This window comes from Siniperca chuatsi, linkage group LG17 (assembly GCF_020085105.1).
Source record: "Siniperca chuatsi isolate FFG_IHB_CAS linkage group LG17, ASM2008510v1, whole genome shotgun sequence".
In the NCBI taxonomy this organism is placed as follows: Eukaryota; Metazoa; Chordata; class Actinopteri; order Centrarchiformes; family Sinipercidae; genus Siniperca; species Siniperca chuatsi.
The window spans coordinates 5,305,675-5,320,896 of record NC_058058.1 but is presented as its reverse complement, the minus strand read 5'-3'; the positions used below and the strand labels follow the sequence as shown (position 1 = coordinate 5,320,896).

The window sequence follows — 15,222 nt, the reverse complement described above, 5'->3', positions numbered from 1 at the left end:
GTGACTTCTTCCGGTTGAGAACTATTGATATATTTAGGTGAGGTTGTTTTTTTTAACATAGACTTGATAACATTGAGGGATTACATGGAAACCTAAAATTATACTATCTGAATTATTCTATTATATATGTATTATTTAATTACTTTGTATTATGTCTGTCTATTCGGAACCTAACGTATTTTCAGTTGGGTATTAATACCACTCCAAAACTGTACATCTCGAGTTTTATTCTGAAAAGGACAGCGGAAGTCACACTTTCTCATTAATGCTAGCTTGCGTTTTACTTAGTTTATCAGATACTACTGAAATGTTTACACCAGCGTAGTCACTTTGTATTTTATTACACTCAGACTTTACAGTATGGTCATTATGAAGGGTTTTATTTAGAAACATGTCACCCCTGCTGACTTGACAGCAAGAAAAAAAAAAAAACACCACAGCCTTTAAACTGTTACAGTACTTCCATAAACATCAATCTAAGAAGACACCTTTTCCCCATTATTCCATCATAAATGAACATCTGAGCAGTTTGAGGTTATTTTTAAGCAATGTGGCACACCAGCATGTTTGAGAGTAGACAAGAATTCACAAACAGGAGACTGGGGGCGGCATGTTTTAACAAATGTGTTTATTCCACTTAAAATGCAGATTTCGATTTCGATTTTTAAATTCTGAAACAAATTTTTAATTTTCCCTTCCGTACATGTATGTACTGTGTTTGTACCATTTCCTTCACATGTCTATGTAAGTTTAATTTTGCATTATCCCAGACTGTTGGAGCATCGTTCCTACCAGCACATGTTGAGAGTAATACCATGACGCACAAACACACATACAACAATATACAATAACAAGATACATACATTATATTCTGTGTATTTACAAAAATAGGATTCAGTTTGTGGGTTTGTTATGTTTTAGTTTTTAAACACACACGGGCTCAGCTCCCTTAAAGATAATAGTTTTTGACTTATTAACATTTATCATTATCATTTCAACATTTCTCTAAGTTTCAGGCCATTTTCCAGTGTTCGTGACAAGATACAGTATGTAAGTGGGAGGCCAATATGATAATGCAGCTTAAAAGTGGAAGATTAAAGAAATATCACAACACAACATGTTTAGTCTGAGCAGAAGCCTTTTTCAGAAAATTCTCGCTGGTACCTTCGCACAACAGTATGTCTATTGCCAACTAAATAGTGAAAATAACAACTGATGCAAAAAAGCTTCTCTCTGAATCTGTGAAAAAAAAAAAACCCTAAAAAGTAAAAGTTTATGCAGATCTGCCACTATGCTAGCTTTTAAAAAATGATGTAACTGTCTGCTTGAACAGCTGGATATTCACTCATGAAACCCCATCCAAGACATCAACACAGAAAGGTTTGGTGGCTCAGTATCACACTTGATTTTGTTCTTCTTTACTTGTCTTTCTATAAGTGGAAGAGGTGGAAAGTGATTATTTAGAGGAGACATGCAAAACACCCAATGTAAGTGTAAAGACATTGAGAATGATACATTTTGTGTATTAGTATTTGAAAAAGTAACATTACCTTGTCTTGTTTATCAGCCTCATCTGAGCCTATGTACAGTGAAATAAAACACAATTAAGTCATATACAGAAATTTAACTGAAATATCTTACTGTATCTTCTTTAAATAGTATACATTGTTCAAGGCACAGCATTCATCCCATTTTAATTGATTTTTTCTGCTTTTTTTATTTTGAAAAATTTATTTTTGTTTTTTATCTTATTGTATCTAAATGGTGAGATAGTATATTCTTGCAGCTCGAATTAATTAAATGGGTTCAGAAAATTAATAAAATTATTATTTCTGTCGGCATACAAGGCATTTTTTCTGGTTATTGGATTATTTGCTACCTGAGCTGATGAAGGTCCAAGAGACGAACTTGATAAGACCGTAGAGCACTAGCGCTACGCCAACCATTGCCATTGAGTCCTCAATGGAGGGTGTACTGAACCCTGAAAAGACAAAAGACAGAATTCAAGTAACTGATTCCCATTTATCTGACTTGCATCTTTGTTGTCAAGCTTGATAAAAATAATTAATTTAACCTTCAACATTCAAACTTTAAAAGTTACACATATAGAGTTACATACAGTACAGTAGGTTTGTTAAAATAATCTTATCGCCGTTGGATGAGCTTTGACATTCATACGAGTATGTTTTTACTGCCCAATAGCATAAAAATGACCATAATCTAGCTCAAAAGAGTACCAGTCACATACAGCATACGTTAGTCATATGTAAGTCAGATATGATGACTTGAAATGATGATATTCAGGGTGTGACTGCTGGTGCTTTCACACACGTATTATATGTATCTCAAGTATCATATGTGATGGAATCCAGGGATGAGAAAAAAGTTGACTTAATTGGACAGAGACAGGTAGAGGTGATTTTAACACACTGTAACTGGGTTTAAAAAATATGCATACGTATATACATAAAATTTTATTGCCATATTTAATTGTAAGTAGATTGGTGCTCTTTGATGTGCCATGATGTGATCGCATGTTTTCAGCTCTCGATGTTGAACGGCTGACTTCATCTTGTTGTGGGTGGACAGTCTGATGAACATCACGCTGGAAATAATTCCTGGACTTTGTCGTGTTATCCCTGGCAATGTCTTATATGCTGGTATCTTTTTTTTAACTACAGTATTTGAATTTGTGTCAGATAAGATAAACTTAAAGAGACATTCACTGTTCATTTAACAGTCAAGTACATTTAGAAAATGACATCACTTCACTGTAACGCAGCCTTTAAAACCAGTAAAATACAACATGTAGGCTACTGTTTCTCATGATAACCAAAATCCCAAATAATGCCTTGGCTAAGTTACCCATTAATACCTTGTCAAGGTGCCGAAAAATCACCGTCTGGCCTCTACTTTGTTATGGAACAAAAAGTTCAAACCCACTGGCTTTTCAAGCTCGCCGACCCTCCCGCCCTATATTTCTTGATAATCTGCACATTCACCTGCTTATAAAAGGAGGATGGTGCTAAAAGCAAATGACTGGTAATCCAAAATTATTCAGCTACGATCAGCTCTTAAACATACATACACAATAAAATCTCTTCTCTCAAAACTGAAAAGCAAAAGATGAGGAACAATATTTTGCATCATAATAATAATCTTTGCTCTAATTTCATAGCCTAATCATCTATTCTATTAGTGTTGATGCCAAAAGCGCTTGATAAATGTTTTAAACAACAAAATTCCACATTACCAATGACACTGAGGGTCGTGCTGACCCGCCGTGTGCCTCCAAGATGGACAGCCACACAGGTGACCTCCCCTCCTCTGCCCAGGTCCAGCTTAGTCGTGTCAAGCTCCAGCCGGCTGCTCTGGCTATAGGTTCCATCCCAGGCCTGCCTGTGGCCCGTCACGCTGCCTGATCCCAGTGGCCTGGACTTCCCATCAGCGCCTTTAAACTCCCAGCTCAGCTCCAGGGAGAGGGGGGCAAAGCCGGACGCCTCACACTGGACGGTCAAAGTCTGGCCGGGCACAGCGAGGGGCAGAGGGGAGGGGTGGATGGAGAGGGACGGAGGTTCTGGGTAGAAGGAGGAATGCATATGTTTTTATTTCACACTTGCTTTGGCAATGTTAACGTCTGTTTCCCATGCCAATAAAGCCCCATTGAATTTAATTGAATTGAGAAAAGTGTGGAGGAGCAAAGAAAAGAGGAAAGAGAATAAGAGAAAGTAAATAATAATAATCTGGTTCCCAATAAAATCTTACTATGTGCTCTTAATTTTCTAATTTTTGTTGTTTGACAGCAGATACTAAACAATAACTATATGTGACAGTGCATGTGTCAACATGGACAGAGACTGATTAATGAGCACATCTCTTCTGCATCATCTCCAGACTTCAGTAACGCTTTAGAGAGAGAACGTTCTCCTTCTGAGCATAGGTCCAAAAGAATTTCACAATTACCATTTTAAGGCATGCAGGTTTGTCTTACAACAAAAAGTACAATACCCCTTACCTACAATCTCAAGCTCCACCGCCACCTGGGCCACAAGGTATGGCAGATACACCGTACAAATGTACATCCCGGAGTGACGCACTTTAGCTTCCTGCAGGATCAGGGACGCATTTCCCTTCTCGTGCAAACCCTCAAAGTCCAGTGTGGCCCCTTCCTCTTGTGTATCAGCCAAGCGGTCCGTCTTGCCGTCGTAAGCCAGAACAAATCGTCCGTCACCTCTGAACTGGTAGCGCCACTCTACGGCAAAACCCGACCCGGATAGAGGCGAGGAGGGGTCGGCCCAGAAGCCGCAGTCCAGCAGCACCGGTTCCCCGAGTCTGGACTGCACCGAGACTGTTTTACTGCTCACACTCAGGATCACTGAGGAGACAGACCGCGAGGAGGAGAGAGTCAAACCACACATATGACTGAGATATAATCAACTTTTTGAAATTTTTACCATCTTAATTATAGTTTTGTGAAAAATACATCTCTAAATGGTGACAATCATCATTTACCATCGTGCTCTTTGGTTGCTGTGGGAGCTCGCATGATAGTGGAAATGACCAGCTGTTCGTTGAGGCCCCGAAGGGCAGTTGAAAACCAATCAGCTTGCAGGTATATGGGGCTCAAGGCGGAGTCTGTGAGTGGAGCAACCCATTTGAGGGTGGAGGGCTGCGGCAGGAAGGGGTTGATCTCACACTGGGGCTTCTTGACAGAGCCTCTGGGGGGGTTCAGAGAGCGGTGGCAGAGAGTGCCAGCTGGGTCTGAGGAAAGAGGGGTAACATGCATACATTTACATGGAATATGACAAGAGAAAGGCAGCTTGATCTAAAGAGGGAGATGATAAATAATGATAAATATTAGGCCTGCTACAAAAGGAAATTGCAATCATAATACTTTTTTTCTCCTTTCAATAAAATCGTTTCTGATAAATACCTCATCAATTATGGAATCCGAAACTGACAAATACAGGTTTATGGGAAAAAAATTAATTAAGAAATGAAGTAAACACTAAACCCATATACAGTTTTTATTATTAATGCAATATTAAACGAAACCTTAAAGAGTTGTTTTAGTAAATGACTGAATCTGTAAAAATGCAGAAAAATACTATATATATATATATATATATATATATATATATATATATATATATATATATATATATATATATATATATATATATAAACACACAGTGTTTTTCCTTTCTTCCTTTAGTGCTTCTTTTATACACTTTGTTCTATTTTATTGCCTATTTTATTATTTTATTCTATTGTTATTTGAATATCTGCTTATACATGTTGTGTGCGTACTAGCATTGAGGGGGGCTACAAGTGCATTTCATTGTGCAATCCTGTATCGTATAATGACAATAAAGCTGAACCTTGAGCCTTGAAATGCAACAAATTTGCGACACTTACTGTATCTACACACAATGAACAGCAGAGAGCATGAAAGCACAATGCACACTCACTCTCACGCACTCTGTGCGTTTACACATCCTGTTCAGTGTTACCAACCGGTAATAAAGTAGACTCTGTCAGGGTTGATGTCGGTTGGAGCCTGTTGGGACTCGGCTGTGTGGCTGCCTGCGTCTGTTCTGATGTGAAGCAGGGATTTTTCTTGGCTTGTGGCTGCAGCTAAACCTCCTCCTCGACCCACCTTCTCCTGCACAAACCAGCACTCCAACACTGGACAGCTGCTGCTGCAGGCTTTAGGCAACAGATGTAACAATAAATTAACAATGAATAAAAAAAGACCCACTGTGAAACATGAGCACAATATTTCAATCACACTATATTCTGATAGTAGTCCATAGGAATTTGTATTCTTCAGTGGAAACACTCAAACATCCCCCTCATATTTACCAACAAATCATAATTTTGCTACTCGGTGTGTCTAGTATCCTTTCAAAACCTATTACAGAATTCATCTCCTACAGTTATGTTAAATAAGACATGTTGCAGGAAATACAAAATACAGAAGGAATTATGAGTAGCGTTGAGTGTATCATGCTACATAAGGCCTTGCAGGAATTAAACCCTGACAGATAAAAATAAAACTGTTTTCTCTTTCTCTTTTCGGGGTCTTACTTTCACTTTACTCTCCAGCTTTTTCATGTCAATGTTTGGACTTTGTACAAGAATTCTGACCAAATGGGCGGATACCAGCCTGCATTTTCTTTCCTTTAGTTTTCTCTGTAATATTTACGCCATGTTGTAGGGATTTTATTTGTCTCCTCTGTATTAATTAACTGAGGTGAGGACACCGCGAGCTGTTTCCACTGGGTGTAACAGAGCACGTTACTGCACTGAACGCTTCACACCAAACTCTATTTAGAAACATACCGTAATTTAACGTAATCTATGCTAAAGCTAAAAGTATATGATAACTAGGAAATAAGTTGAGACATTATATTACGTGACTGGATCTTATGCTAAATTCGGCATATATGTTTCACGAAGAATCGCACATTTTAATAGCCTGACATTTTAAGTTAAAGTCGTTTTGCACACTGCTTTCATTGTCAAAATATAGTAGACACTTGTTTTGCTATATTTGGATTTTTCTGAAATTATTAATGATTGTTAATGAGGTATAACCAAAAAGGTCTTAATTAATATTCTCAGAATTTGCTGCAATTAACGACATGCACATTAACATTAACTATGCCCATTTTCTCACGGAGTTTGGGTTAACAGTTACTTCATTACATCAGAAAACACGCGTCCTGGCTACAGTTATACTGCATTTGCATAAAAGAAGTATATTTCGTGTATTTGAGCAGGGCAACGCCGCAGCAGAGATAAAATATCGAGAGATATTTAAAAGAAAATCGACAGATATTTGCTTAACGTTACCTTGGATGAAGCAGATAACTGCAACCAGGGACAGTTTGTAGATTGTAGAGAAGTTGGTCATGACTGTATGTCTTCCCTTCGCCATCAGGTGCAACTCTTTGCAGTTATTTCACGAACAAAGTAGAGTTTAGATGGTTGGTTTTCCCCTTCAAGTCGGGTTTCATTTTACTTTCACTTCCGGTGAAGTTCCGGTCATAATTTCAAAATAAAAGATAAATAAACAAATAAATAATCACCGTTTAATGACCTCATAAGTAAAGTTATACCTGAAAATAAAACTGACTGGAAACTCCAAGACAAACCCTTTACCAGAACCTGAAAGAAAATACAGCCTGACATAGTTTAAATTGTGCAATGAGAAGTTCTCCAGCTCTACCGGCAGATGGCGCCCTCTGCCATGCAATAATCCACCAGGACTTGGTCTGGACGTGTTCCCCTACCTTTATGTGTCCTTTCTTTGCTTTCTCTGTTCTGTTCATCTGTTAGAAACTGACCTGCACCTGAGATTCATCATAACTACGGTTGTTTGGAGCGTGTGCACAGCTGGTCTGTGCGCAGCGGGACTCCTTTAATCCAGAAAAGGGGAGATTAGCCAGAAGCAAGTGGACATGTGAGGCTGCAAACTCTCAGGACTAGAATCCAGTCTGTGAGAACAGAGGTCAGATGAGGACAAGGACAGCAGAAACAATGAACACGCATACAACCTTTGTTTTTATCTAGCTCTTAACAAGATGAGTCTCGCCATACAAAAACACCTTTTTTTCACAGACACTCCCATCTTGTTATTCTTCTAGACTAAATACAACACATCTGCTTTATGATAAGTACAACTAATTCCCATTCAGTATCTTCACCAAATGGGCTATTTTCCTTTATATGGTGCAGTTTCTTATGTACTTAAAGCCAATTAAACACACTTTATCTGTGACTTTTCAGTCCAACATCACTGAAGTTTTACTGATCGCGTTGATTACTGTTCTGCAGACAGTATTTTCTTTGACACCAGAGGAATGTGGCAAAACAAGAAGGACAAGAAGCTTCGATGTCCTGGCAGGGACAGATGAGATACTAACCACGGCCAAAGTGTGCAAATCATGCCAGATCTCTGTGCCACGCCCACACAAACAGAGAAACGACAGACTCATCACGTGATTTCCCAGAAACAGCACTTAGAGGGAAGTGCTGTTTCTGTCCAGTGATGGAGCTCTAACACTATGCAAGACTCCGGAAGAGGAAACTACCATTAATACCGTTGAGGTGTATCATCCATAGCCGCGGTTTGTACCAGTTTAGTTTGCGGTGACCTCATAGCAGAAACAGGAGCAGCAGGCTTTGACAGAGAGACAGAAGAAAGGAGATCACTGAGTTGCATTGTGGGTAGGTTCAGGGTGGCTCACTGCTTCTGCCTGTTCCAGATAATTCATGTATGTTGTCACCTGGAGAGTTTCATTTCTGTGTTTGTTAAACACTTAATAGCCCCAAACCAAAACATTATCCAGGCATTAGCTTCTGTACTCGACATTTGGGTCCACTGGGTAAAATAATAAAGTCTGTGTTAGGAGAGGGAGGCACAATGCAAATACCTAGAATTTTAAAATAATTATAATGTAATGGTAGTGGTAATATTAATAAGTTAATAATAATAGGAATGACAGCTATATGAAGAATAATGTCAGTATTAGTAACAGGCAATAACGTTACTATAGTAAGCCTATTGTTTCCGATGTTTATAAGTGTTTGGTAGCACTTTGTCTAATATCCTTGTTTATATTTGGAAACTAGACTGTAATTAACATGATCTACGGATGGGTTATATATAAAATAAAATCTCTTTTGTAATTTTGGAGTAGGCAATAACAGACAGCATGACTAATGACAATTGATTCTGTGAGCAAAAGTTTGGACATGTCACGTGCTGAGAGCATATCACCGTATTGGTAAGACCAGTCATGTGCTTTGAGAGTGCAAACTGTATTTAAACTCAGTGTTGACTGATCTGGCATTAAGTGTTGGTGAATGTAGCTTGCAGCCCCCTCGGCCTGTACGTGCGCAACTCGTTATGTCTCATAATTTAACAAGTTGCGAAATTTAACAAAAAACTGTTCAGCTGCTGCACAAAGGATGGACCAGACGTTTTCAGCTCAATCATGGCGGTTTGACACCTTTCCATTGTTTATACATTATTGATACATCATTACTTTTTGCACTGTTTATTTTTGATTGCTTATTTATTTGTCCGAACAGAGTGACAGTTTGAAGATGGAGGATGAACTCCAGTCCATGAGGAGTCGGCAACATTGAACTTCTAAGAGAATCCTTCTGCTTTGCACGAGAAGTGAACATGTTTTAGACACAATCTGTAATCCAAACATAAACAAAAGAGTCACACACCACCAAAATGAAGTGAATATCTTTTACATTTATATGGTGCAATGAGGCTTTGAAGCAGCATTTATTAATATTTTTGTATGAAAAATGGATCAAATGACGAACCCACAGAAAACTCAGCTCTGAAGTTTACATGTATATATGATGTTTTACTGTAACATGAATAAAAACGGGTCTATGGTATTAGTATATTTTGGAAGTAAACTAAACCTTTCTAAACCTGCCCTTGCTCATTTTAGTTTCCTGAATTATTTGCATTAAACTTATGCACATTTATTTGTTGCTCAGTTTGCCAGCTAGTGTAAATGTCACAGATCCCATCATGTGAAGCGTGGCCTACTGGCTCCAGATTCAGTTCATGATAAAATGAGCAAAACATTTAAAAAGGAAATGAGCCCTGCACTGTAGCAAGATGATTGAGGTGAAATTGATTGCTACTGAAGTTGTGATGATATAAAGCATAAACTACAGATGCATTCACATCTGTAACTGAACATTTTGATTTAAGATGAAAAGTAAGGATTTTATCTTAACTGATTACATCTGATCGGCTGATTTAAAAGCTTGATGTAAACAAACGTTTTAACAACACAAAACATAACTGTTTTAAAATGTTTAGTGAGTGACCTGAAAGTCATATCTGAAGACTGGAGGAGGTGTGACTACACACCTGTGTTTCAGGTGTGGAGGATGACATCATCACCAGACCTGAAAAAGCAGTGCTCATACCTGGTTATGAAGGTACAGAGAAACACACGACGTGTCCTTGAACAGTCCTGCTGTTCTAGTCTTCCTGTGTAGTTGCGCTGTCAGATTTTGCCCCCAAGTTTTGTTGAGATTTGTTCATTAATAATTTTAAGGTTTATATTAGTTTTAAACCAACGCATGTGCCCATCTCCCAGATTATCATGTGACCCTGGCAGGGTCCCAAAAATGTTTCAGTGATTGTTTTAAAGCTCAAACACCATTTCAGAACATATAAGGACTATTATGTTGTTTGGTTTGTCATTAAATGGAGCAGGAATTGTTGGTGGTGTAGCTTTAAATTTGACAAACTGATCACTAATCTTGAAAAGACCCAAAGTGTTCAGAAAACTGCTTCTTCGTTTTGGGTAGTAATAACTGTAGTTCTTATTTTACAACTGTGGGAATCACTGCATTCAGCAACTAAGAACCATATTTACAGAACACACGTCTGCACATTACATCACATCAGCCTACAAAACATTACACAAGATCTGAGCAGCAGCAGGTTTGATACTCCTTTCATACGAACAAAGATGAGACAGCGACATAAAGGCCCGCATGTCTCCCCATCCTCTCCCACAGGCTGAAATGAGCTCAGTTTACTTTCACTTTCGTTAACAACCTGAGTGGGTCAGTTTTACCGAGTTATAAGTGACGTTCAGCTCAGACTAAATTCCCATTGGCTCAACTGGAGGTTGATTTAAGCGTCCATCTTCTCTTCTCCTCATTTCAGCCTTAGTCCTCCTTGAAAGCAGGCCTACATTATCTGTTTCTCTGGATAAAGAATCATATTAGTCGTTAATCTATCAAAGCTTTTGATGCGACAGGACACGATGAAGACCCTGGTCCTCCTGGCTCTCCTGGGAATAGGTCTGCATGGCGCAGATGCAGGTGAGTTAAGGTTTTTTTTAAGTTAGTTGATTGTAAAAGAAAAAAATGCGTCGTGTCTTTATATACTGTTAATGTGAATTTAAGGTTCTTTTGAATCTTTGATGTTCAGTTGTTTAATTATAGAAATATTAAAAAGTAACAAACCCATTATTTTAAAGTTCACGATAGTAAATCCCGTCTGTTCACCTCATTGATCCCTAATAGTTACTGTTAGAAGGAAATCCTGATATATTTCTGAAAATAGCTGTTAAAAAGTGTATTTGTCTTTTCTTTCCCGTTATTTGGGACTTTATTTTATAATATCCGGACTCTTAAGATCGATCAGACTGCGTCGACCTTAACTGGCAACAGAGCAGCGCAGAACAGTCCAACACACACTCCGTTAAATCAAGACAATAAGCAAAAACATGAAAACAAGGCGTGAAAACAAAACTAGGATGTAGCGCAAAATTCAGTCTTTAAGTTACTCGTGACCGTTTTATATAAAAAGTGTGTTGTCGTTAATTTAGTGTTATTAATCATGATTATTAATTTAGAAATTATGTTAAACAGTATTCGGTTTTTTTCCTTCATTAGGCAAAATTAACATATTTTCACAGTCTCGATAAACGTCACTGCATCTGAATTGTGTCCAATTAACACAATTATGTGCACACAGAAAAACACACACATAATTAAGTAAAACCTGCTGAACATAAATATTAAGTTCGTATTGTTTGACCTCTAGATATTTTCTTAAATGATATAATATTTAAACAGCAATTTAAGAGATTCACCAGAGAATGACACAGTTTGACTCCACACACTGAAACACACATCTGCTTTAACGCAGTTCGTCCATCCTGAGTTTGTTAGCTGGGTCTGATTCCATCACACAGGTAGTTATTACACTGACTGTGTGTACAGTAGCAGGCTGTTTAGTAGAGCCAGATGATCAATCGGCCACAGATATATCTGCAATAACCTGATATCAGCGGTAAGTGTAAATGTCGGCCGATAAGTAACAAGAAACTGAAGAACAGAAAAGCCAAATTAGGTTTGAGCTCATTTACACAGTTTGTCCACCAGAGAGCGCTGACAGGTTTATTTTCTAACTCTGACATGTTCTGCTCAGTTTGTATCTTGGTCACAAAAACTTATTCTTTATGTTATGTGTCTATATTTAAAAAAATAAAAACTATCAACCGATATATCAGCCTTTTAATTTCTATAAATATCTTTCATTTCTAAAAGTAGCGATATCAGTATCGGCCTCAAAAATCCAGTAAACTGTTCAGGGATTTGATCTATTAACAGGTAATCGATTTATTCTTGGACAGATTTGCAAAAACTTTTTTTGATGCGACCAGTGGAGAATTTTTAAAGTGCAGCTTAACACAGAAATATGATCTACATGCATTCAGACAGCAGAGGACAGTGAAGGATTCTGAAATCAACAATAATTTAACTGGCAAAACTCACAAACACCTGCAGAAAGTCAACTCTGTTGATATTTAAAAAAAAAACAAGAATAAATATATAATATAATATGTTTAGTTCATGGTGGAGGCAACGTTTGAATTTATCAAAGTTTATTAAAGTTAATAAAAAAATCTGCTTTTAATCCAGTTTCTCACTGATACTAATAGAAACTGTACAGAAAGACTTCATGAGAAATAAAAATATTACTTTCTTAAATACAGAGCGTTGTCAGTTAAAGTGTTTCTGGGATTGTCATAAAATACAGAAGATTTGGTTTTAAAACAAAATATTGGTTATCAAAGATATTGGGAGTTAAACTTAAATATAATTCTTCAGTTTACATAAATCAAGATATATGAAAGTGAGATACACAAGGGAACTGGGCCGGATATTTATTTTCTTGTTGGTTGTATTAAAAAACATTTATACTCAAACATTAGAAATCCACAAACCCTCTGACAAAGAAATGAAATCAATGATTACTCGACTCTGAAAGCGTAAGTTTCATTGGTCACAATTCATATTATAAGACAGAGACGATAAGAGATGTTATAAAATCAAACAGAAAAGGTCTGAATCTGTTGAATATAGAAAATAAAATATATAGTATATATTTTGTTCAGAGGTTTGTGATTTCAGATTTCAAACTAATACGACAGCGAGGAGTGAAAGCTGCTGATGAAGCATCCTGAAGAATAAATGACTCCACTAACTGGAAACTCAACTGGAGTTTCACTTCACACTAGAGATCCAGCACTAGAGACAAAATGACGCCTGTTTTACAAACTGCTTCCTGTCAGTGAAAGTCGGTGCACGACTGCATGAGCTAAATATTTGACTCGTTTAATATTTTATTTCAGAATAAAAACGTTTTTCAAGACAAAATCATCAGAAATATTAAAGTAAAGAGTTTCTGGAGCAAAAAGTTTTTATCTGTACATTTATTTTTGTATTTACTGACTGCACAACAGAGATTATTAGGAAGTTTTGAATGTGCTGAAGCTGTTTTTGATTCTGTGTGCAGGAAAATAACATCGTTCAGTGATTTATAAAACTGTGATCTAAAAACTGAAATCATGAACTTTTTCTTACAGCGACTCACTCTCTGAAGTATTTCTACACTGCGTCTTCTGGAGTCCCAAACTTCCCAGAGTTTGTGGCTGTTGGGTTGGTTGATGAAGTTCAGATGATTCACTATGACAGTAACACCATGAAAGCAGAACCCAAACAGGACTGGGTGAACAAGGCAGCAGATCCTCAGTACTGGGAGAGGAACACTGGGAACTTTGTGGGTTCCCAGCAGGTCTTCAAAGGCAACATTGACATTGCGAAGCAGCGCTTCAACCAAACTGGAGGTTTGTTCATGTTTCACTTTCTACTGATGAAATGTTGTTTATATTTTCATCCTGTATTTTAGTAAACAGATGTTACCACACACACACACACACACACACACACACACACACACCATTCTTCACCTGTCTGTGTTTTATTCTCGTAGATTAAACAGTTTGATGGAGGCTTTTCTTGGCTGAAACACAGTCAGACTCAACAGAAACATTACTGAGACTGAGACTACTGGGCGCTGCTGTACTACACTGATACAGTGTTTCTGTCCATCCCATAATAACCAGCAGAGATTATTAACTCTTTATCTCCACTAGATTAGATCAGAATAACTCGACTGAACTGCCCACAGCGAGCTGGTCCATAATAACTCTCCTGTAGGAGCCTGTTCATCACAACAGCTTCACAACACACAGCTGACAGAGGAACAGTACTGCCTGGTTTCCTAAACTACGGAGCAGGACTGTAAACGGGACGCAGGCTGCTTCTGCTGGGTCCCCATATGAGAGGAGCAGCAGCATGTTTTAATAAAGCTGGCTGACAGGACGACGTGGTAAATGTCTCATTCAGATCAGAGGTTTAAAACGTTTAACAGCACGACTCGACTGTACTGATACACAGTGTGTCCATCCCATAATATATACTGTATAAACGGGTAAACGACGTATTGATTAATCGGAAAGAAATAGTAATCACATAATCAATAATGACAAGAATAATTAGTTTGAGCCCTAAATATGTAGTAGAATACAGATTATATTATATTAACTCGACTGTACTGATACACAGTGTGTCCATCCCATAATATAAATATATAGTAGAACTACAGATTAGATTAGATTAACTTTACGTGTCTCTGCCATAATAAACATATATCAAGCTGAAACAATCAGTCAGTTCATCGATTAGTTGATCAACAGAAAATTAATTGACAAACATTTTGATAATCAGATGATCATTTAAGTCTTTTATTAAACAAAAATGCCAAATATGTTCTAGTTCCAGTTTCTCAAATATGAGAATTTGCAGCTTTTCTCTGTTTTCTATCAGTTTATATTAAAAACTGTTCAGAGTCGGTCGGACAAAAGAAGCTTTTAAAGATTTCACCTCAGACTCTGGGGAACTTGTGAGCGTTTTTCACTATTTTCTGACATTTTAAAATAAGTGAATAGTTGTCGATGAATCATAAAAGAATTGATAATGAAAAGAGTGATTGGTTTCAGCTGTAAATATATAGCAGAACTGCAGATTAGATCAGATTAACTCTACTGTGCTGACCACAGTGTGTTGTCGTCCGTCAGCAGCAGCATCGAGCCAACATCTGCAGGTGGAGACAGCTGTTGGTTGTACTGAATGATTGACTGATGGATGGACCAATCAGGACACACAGACTGCCTCCCAGTCTCCATAGTGGTCTTGCTGGTCTCTGCCTGATTCTGACCAGTTGTAGTAACACACTGCTGAACAGGACACACTGTCCCGGCTGAGCAGGTGGAGTCTAGTGACTACTCCTGGACTGAAGCTGTCCTT

The 15,222-nt window shown here is 37.8% G+C and overlaps 2 protein-coding genes and 2 long non-coding RNA genes across 22 annotated transcripts in view; 3 read left to right on the top strand and 1 right to left on the bottom strand.

Moving 5' to 3' along the window:
• Positions 1-611: 611 nt before the first annotated feature.
• On the bottom strand, positions 612-7,106 carry tapbp.1 (TAP binding protein (tapasin), tandem duplicate 1). The gene is made up of 8 exons (XM_044171795.1): positions 6,859-7,106; positions 5,518-5,709; positions 4,513-4,761; positions 4,016-4,375; positions 3,254-3,577; positions 1,880-1,981; positions 1,551-1,579; positions 612-1,430 (listed from the first exon to the last, which is right to left on the bottom strand). Exons 1-8 carry the CDS (start codon positions 6,941-6,943, stop codon positions 1,419-1,421), a joined length of 1,353 nt encoding a protein of 450 aa, XP_044027730.1. The 5' UTR covers positions 6,944-7,106; the 3' UTR covers positions 612-1,418.
• An 886-nt stretch (positions 7,107-7,992) lies between these two features.
• On the top strand, positions 7,993-9,242 carry LOC122864423. Its single transcript, XR_006375214.1, has 2 exons — positions 7,993-8,235; positions 9,103-9,242. It is a non-coding gene; the product is annotated as an uncharacterized LOC122864423 (long non-coding RNA).
• A 115-nt stretch (positions 9,243-9,357) lies between these two features.
• On the top strand, positions 9,358-10,381 carry LOC122864424. Its single transcript, XR_006375215.1, has 2 exons — positions 9,358-9,902; positions 9,936-10,381. It is a non-coding gene; the product is annotated as an uncharacterized LOC122864424 (long non-coding RNA).
• Positions 10,382-10,707: 326 nt separating this feature from the next.
• Positions 10,708-15,222, top strand: part of LOC122864418 (class I histocompatibility antigen, F10 alpha chain-like) — a 28,163-nt gene continuing 23,648 nt past the window's right edge. For 16 of the 19 annotated variants that reach the window (XM_044171814.1, XM_044171812.1, XM_044171800.1 and 13 more), the window contains exons 1-2: positions 10,709-10,884; positions 13,440-13,700. In XM_044171814.1, the coding sequence (XP_044027749.1) occupies positions 10,812-10,884; positions 13,440-13,700 (334 nt within the window). In that variant the 5' untranslated portion in view covers positions 10,709-10,811. Of the gene's footprint in view, positions 10,885-13,439; positions 13,701-15,222 lie in introns of all 19 variants that reach the window. The other 3 variants (XM_044171809.1, XM_044171807.1, XM_044171806.1) reach the window with 1 other exon arrangement.

Coding starts and splice junctions, on each gene's coding strand:
- tapbp.1 (XM_044171795.1), bottom strand. CDS start 6,943: ATGGCGAAGGGAAGACATACAGTCATGACCAACTTCTCTACAATCTAC. Junction 4,762..5,517: donor CAGAGTCTACTTTATTACCG/GTTGGTAACACT, acceptor CTCTTTCCTCAG/ACCCAGCTGGCACTCTCTGC. Junction 1,982..3,253: donor CACGACCCTCAGTGTCATTG/GTAATGTGGAAT, acceptor TTGTCTTTTCAG/GGTTCAGTACACCCTCCATT.